The sequence below is a fragment of the Drosophila innubila genome (assembly GCF_004354385.1).
Source record: "Drosophila innubila isolate TH190305 chromosome 3R unlocalized genomic scaffold, UK_Dinn_1.0 2_E_3R, whole genome shotgun sequence".
In the NCBI taxonomy this organism is placed as follows: domain Eukaryota; kingdom Metazoa; phylum Arthropoda; class Insecta; order Diptera; family Drosophilidae; genus Drosophila; species Drosophila innubila.
Genome location: NW_022995380.1, coordinates 26,493,577 through 26,500,512, shown reverse-complemented (window position 1 = coordinate 26,500,512; position 6,936 = coordinate 26,493,577). Strand labels below are relative to the sequence as shown.

The 6,936-nt window shown below is 40.0% G+C and overlaps 1 protein-coding gene across 1 annotated transcript; it reads left to right on the top strand.

Moving 5' to 3' along the window:
* Nucleotides 1–1,489: 1,489 nt before the first annotated feature.
* On the top strand, nucleotides 1,490–4,823 carry LOC117789492 (5-hydroxytryptamine receptor 1). Its single transcript, XM_034628520.1, has one exon. The coding sequence runs from the start codon at nucleotides 1,490–1,492 to the stop codon at nucleotides 3,224–3,226; it is 1,737 nt and encodes a 578-aa protein (XP_034484411.1). The 3' UTR covers nucleotides 3,227–4,823.
* The last annotated feature ends 2,113 nt before the right edge of the window (nucleotides 4,824–6,936 follow it).

Sequence of the window (6,936 nt, the reverse complement as noted above, 5' to 3'; positions counted from 1 at the left end):
GCCACTTGCCACAATTGGTGGCAACGCGGCCACGTGGCAACGGAAATGGAATTCAATTAAGAGCAAAATATATAAATTTTTTTATATTTGTCTCGCGGTTTTCTTCGACTTTCACATCGACCATTCAACACACAGAAGGGCGGCAATGAGAAAATAAAATGGCCGTAAACAAAACGGAAGCAACAACTATAAGAAAGCCATGTTGGCTGCCATTTTGGCTGCTCTTTGTTTATTTGCAACGCATTTTCAAGTGCTCGCCAAGGGCATAGGCGTGGTCCGAGGGAGTCTTAAGGCCAGTGGGACAAACAAGGCAAGCATTTCAATAATGAGAAGAAGTATAAAAAATAAAAATTAATACAAAGGGAAGCAGCATCGAGTGCGGTCGCCTTTTGCTTCACTTGCTTTATATGCGCCCCAGAAGAAGAAGAAAAAGACGCTGATGATGATAATGATGAGGAGCAGCAAAAATGCCATATAAAACATCTGCTTATAGCCCACGGTTTTCCTTCTGGTGTATATTGTTTTAAATTTCTTTGCAAATTGCAAGAACGCTAAAAGGGAAGAAGAAAAAGAAATTATTAATTTTTTGTAATTGAAATCTTAAAGCATTTAAAAACTAATCAATGTGTGTATTTAACTCTCTTTGCAGCAGAGCGACAATCACTGCGGTTTCAAACTACACTCTATCGGATTCATCACAGATCTGAGCCAACTGTCAGCCAAACTACCTGATAAACAGTTGCTTAAAATACACTAAAAACTAAATCTTAAAGATCAACGTCACTAACGTCACAACTGAAAATGAGCCAACCACAATAATAAACGCCCGAGAGCACAAAACATTTATTAAGCTGTCCGCAAATAGAGCTTTATTAAGCATACGCCGTGTTAGCCTGCGGCAGACGAAATTAGTAATCAAGCGTCACAAAAGCAGCGCCAACTGAGGCATCCACAGTTTGCGCCGTAAGCCTGGGCTGAGCCGGAGTGAGCACGGCTGGACGACTGAAGCAGAAGGCAGATAAACTAATAAGACGATTTCATTTTTATTGAAATTATGATTAATGACAGGCGTATTGGACGACAGCAATGTAGAATCAAGGCGCTTTAAGAATTGCAAGAAATTAAGGACAAAGCACATGATAGTCAGCGAGTTGAGCTAATGCTGATGATGATGATGATGATGACGATAATGATATGACTCTGTCATGGCACAATTTCTAATGCGATTGTCATACCATCTAAATAAAGTCATGATGATGATGATGATGATGATGATGGTGATAATGATGATGATGATGATGAAGTTGATCAAAGGCAGGTCAGTGGGTGTCATTGCTGTCGCCGCTGTGTTGCCGCACGACAGCAACAGCAATTGAAATTGTCGTTACGCATACGACACGTTATACAAAAATTAAATACAAAATAAAATTCATAATCGAACACGATAAAAGCAAAGTGTTTTTGTCAAAAGAAAGCAATTAATAATTTGATGGCTTCAACCGGGCAGGATTGCGCAGCAGCCGCAGCCCGCAAAACAGCAACACAACAACACAACTGGAAGCACAGCAACAAACTGATCTCCACGGCAACCTTAACGCTGCTCATACTCTTCCTCAGCAGTTGGATTGCCTATGCAACGGCAACGGCAACGGCAACAGTTACTGCAACCACAACAACAACAGTCACAACAGCAACGGCAACATTCACGGAACAGCCGGGAACAGTGACTGTGAGAGGCAACGGCGCTGGCGAGGATTTGGCAGAGGATTTCAACAGCAGCAGCGCCTTTTTGGGCGCCATTGCTGCGGTTGGCTCGTTCAGCAGCAGCCCCATTGCCATTGTCAGCCATCCGGGCAGCACCAGCAGCACTCCAAATGGCAGCAGCAGCAGCAGCACTTTGGAGTCCATGTCGGATACGCCGCGACTGTTGGATGAAGTGGCGGGGCAAGAGGAATTCGAGTTGCCAGCACTGCAATCGGTTATTGTGAGCATTATCCTGTTAATTGTCATACTGGGCACGGTGGTGGGCAATGTGCTGGTCTGCATTGCCGTGTGCATGGTACGCAAACTGCGACGACCCTGTAATTATCTGCTCGTCTCACTGGCGCTATCCGATCTCTGTGTGGCGCTGCTCGTCATGCCCATGGCCCTGCTCTATGAGGTGCTCGAGCGCTGGAGCTTTGGCACACTGCTCTGCGACATTTGGGTGTCGTTCGATGTGCTCTGCTGCACCGCATCCATACTCAATCTGTGCGCCATCTCCGTGGACAGATATCTGGCCATTACCAAGCCACTGGAGTATGGCGTGAAGCGTACACCGCGTCGCATGATGCTCTGTGTGGGAGTTGTGTGGTTGGCGGCCGCTTGCATCTCGCTGCCGCCGCTCCTGATACTGGGCAACGAGCACGAGGATGAGGATGGTCAGCCCATATGCACGGTGTGCCAGAACTTTGCATATCAGATATATGCCACGCTGGGCTCCTTCTACATACCGCTGTCCGTGATGCTCTTCGTCTACTATCAGATCTTTAGGGCCGCCCGTCGCATTGTCCTGGAGGAGAAGCGCGCCCAGACGCATCTGCAGCAGGCGCTCAATGGCACCGGTTCCCCGCAGACCGCCACAGCTCCGACCCTGGGCCACACGGATCTGGGCAGTGGCAGTGGCAATGGAGCAGGAGCGGGAGCTGGACATGGACATCGCCATAGCAGCGTGGGCAACACATCGCTCACCTATTCCACCTGCGGCGGACTGAGCACCAGCGGGGCAGGTGCTGGCGGCGGTGTCGTGGGCATTCCACATGGCCATCATGGCAGTGGTTCAACTGGACTGCTTGGTTCGCCGCACCACAAGAAGCTGCGCTTTCAGCTGGCCAAGGAGAAGAAGGCATCCACCACGCTGGGCATCATCATGTCCGCCTTTACCATCTGCTGGCTGCCCTTCTTCATTCTCGCACTGATCCGACCCTTTGAGACGATGCATGTGCCGCCATCGCTGTCATCGCTCTTCCTGTGGCTGGGCTATGCCAACTCTCTGCTGAATCCCATCATCTATGCGACGCTGAATCGTGACTTCCGCAAACCCTTCCAGGAGATACTCTTCTTCCGCTGCTCCAGTCTCAACAGCATGATGCGAGAGAACTACTACCAGGATCAGTATGGCGAGCCTCCCTCCCAGCGGGTAATGCTGGGAGACGAACGCCATGGCGCCCGGGAGAGTTTTCTGTGAGCTCATTGAGTCATCAATGGGATGACTTCTTGCATCATCATCTGTATCTGTATCTGCATCTGTATCTGCATCTGTATCTGTATCTGTTGTCCTCTATTAATAACTTACACTATTAAAACACACACATAGTCATACCAATGAGTATTTTTTGTATGTAGTAGTGTTGATAGCGAATACTGCAAAATCCATAAGATACGATATATGATATATACATATATGTAGACGACTTCTCTAAGTGTAACTAAACGTTGTAACTTTTAAATGTAGCGCTAAGCAATGAAGTGGGCTAAGGCTAAGAATATCCCACATAACCACACACACACACACACATACACACCCACACACACCCACACACACCCAGCTGAAAGACGGTTGTAATACTGTTAATCCAAGGACAGGTTTTCACGGTTCCTTTCCGATCACAATCACTATCGATATCGAATCTATTGAGCCCACTGCGAGCGCAGTTCATTTGCGATACTCAAAACTGAGCCAAAAATTAAATTAAACAAATTGAAATCAAGCATATTTAATATATATTGTGTCACCTAATTTACATATGCAAATACATATACATATACATATATGTAAGTATATATATATATAGGTCTTAAAGCATGACAAAAAGAAGGTCTTCAACCCGTCGAACTGTAAATAACCGCAATACCAAAGCTAAGATACATACATACATACATACATACATATACACACACATATATATGTATGTATGCAGCTCGAAACTGTCTCAAAACGTATATTTATTATACTCGTATGGCTAAAGCTAAAGCTCAAGTCTAATACACAACATGTATGGATGGATTTACACACAAAACAAATTAAGAAGAAACTATCTGCATTATTAATTTTGTATTGTTTTTATTGTATTTGTATAAAAGTCACGCCTCTCTGTGATACCAAACATTAAGCATTAATTTTATGTTTAGAACAACAAACAAACTACATTAATATACATGTAATGCTAATAACTAATTACATTTAACCTAATGTAGTACTTATATACGAGTACTACCTAAATATACATAAATATTAATATATATATAGATATATATATATATCTAGTCTGTTAAGTCTACTAAGTGTGCGTGTTTTTTAAATGTATGTCTACGGCTAAGCACATGATATTCAAAACAAATAAGCTAAATTACATCTGAATGTGTAATTGAATGTTGAACAAATTTGGGAGATAAATAGCTAATGTTAATCGCCCTCTCCTCTCCTCTCCTCTTCTCGTCCCACTCTCCCCCACAAAACAAAACTAAAAACAAACAAACAAACAAAGAAATGAGCATGACAAACTAAGCGCATCTAATGCTATGCAACTTAGAACTAAAGTTCAGTAAGTAAACCAAAATATGAAAATGGTATTAAAATACATATATATATATATACATACTATATATAGATAAAACTCAACCGAGTGAAGCTTACCAACTGTAAAACGTAAAATGTAAACTGCATTTGAATTCTGTTTCCCACAGCTGAAAGTGCAAGTGTAAAATGAAAGTAAACACGAAATACATACAAACAAAAGAGCAGAAATTAAAGCATCAAATAAAACGCAACCATATAAATGTAATACCAAAAGCTTTTCTTATTTACTTACTTGTCTTTCCAACATTCACAGTTTCAAAATCCCCTGTCCTCCAGGAAAAACTACGAAGTGCAACAAATTATCTCAACATCGTCGTGTGCAAGTTTTCCTAACTTTTATCAAAATTATGCATTCCACAGCAGTCTGAGCTTAAACAGGTAAATTCCTAACAAGTTTTCGAAGCACTTAATTCTTGACATGTCCCTTAACATACACGTATTTGTTCTTCTTGTTGAGTTGCTAAACTTACTGGAGCCTTGACATCGTCATCATGCAACAACAACCAACTGGGTTTAATTTGTAATTCATTAAATATTAAACAAATTTATCTGAAAGAATATTACAATCGATACATTTGAATGAATTGACACAACTTTTAATTCTGGTTTTAAATAAGTTATATCATTTTACTAATTTTTATCAAAACCAAATCAAATACTTACAATTTTTAATTAAACAATTAAAAAAAATCTAGTTTACACGTAAGTACTATTTATAGTTTTTTTTATTTAATAAGACTAGAAATTATATTTGCCTTATATTAATGACTTTAATATTTAATACCATTTATATATAATATAATAATAATAATTTAATATTATCGAAATAGTTGAATGTCATTTTGAACACAATTTAGCCTCATGATGCATTAAAACTAAAGTGATTTCCTAGATCTAGATTTCGATTTTCAATGCTTAGGGTCCCCCTTTGGAATTTTAAAAGTTTTACATTTTAAATCCCAGGTTTTCACTTTTAATTTATTTTGAAAAAAAAAAATATTTTTCCATAGAGCTCGGTTTGAATTTATAAAATTTGGAATTTAAAAAAAATCAAAAATTTTAAATCTCAAGTTTTCACTTTTAATCAACCTCTTACATCGAAATTGGTATAAAACAACACTCTAAAATAGAGTTTGAGATGATTTATTTTTTTAAAAAGCTCATGCCAAATTAAAAAAAAAAAAATTGTGTGTATTTCGAAGTTTCAAAATTTTATGTTTATTCTTAATCAGCCGAACAGAGATCAAAAAACTTTATCAACTAACAGATATATTGAAATAGGCAGTCCATAAAGACTTTTTTCTGAAAGAGTTAATCAGAAGAAATACTCTACGTTGTATATATCAAATTCGCATTAAATAAAATAGTAAAGTGCTGCAGCTTGTACGCCTCACAAACTGTTCAGATGTTCAAATGTCAACTCAGTGCAGTTTTACAAACTCCATAGTTGAAGTAAAAAAAATCTTTAAAAAAATGTATGGAAATATATAGTGCTTATTTGTTAGTGAGACTGACAGCTGGAAACGGAAGAAAAACTAAGTGAAACAAGTTGAAAAATATTAAAAAGCAAACAGGAATAACAAACAGTTGGAGCAGATCAAACTAACACACATACACACACAAGCTGAATGTCATGCAAATAGGTGGACATATATTTCTATATATATATATATATGCAACTGTGTATAGTATCGCACATGTGAATTTATATGTATCGCATCTGTGTAAACTGTTAAGTTAAGGACGAGCTGAATCTAAAGCAACCACTTGACGAAGATTCGTGTATTTGTTTTGGGTGCTTGTGGTGCAGCTACTTGTACATAGGTGGAGCCACTCTCTAAAAGTGTATGACAATGACAAAGTGATCTTCCGGCGCCAGCTCCTGCTCCCGGCTACCATTGTTTCTGCTCTTCCTGGCTGCTTGCCGCTTGCTGTCTGCTGATAAATGATGATTTTACGCTCGCTCGTTGCTTGTTGCCCAGCCCCAGCCATGTTACAGTCACACTTTATGAGCTGCTTCGGCTGCCAGACTGAAGGGCGACGATGCCAAGGACATTCAGTGCAGCGCAAGCCATATCAACTACATATATATACATATATATATGGTATAAGTACGGTATGGCATCCATGGCGTATGTGTGTTTTTATTTCGGCCACTTCTCCCTGCAGCTAAGCGGATTTTATATTTAAATAGCAATGCAAGCTATTCACAGGAAAACCAGAGACAAAAAACGAGCTGACGATAGCAGCAGAATTACCGTCGCTTTTTTTTTCACACTATCTCCATATCGTCTGCAGTTTTATGAACATTTTTGGCT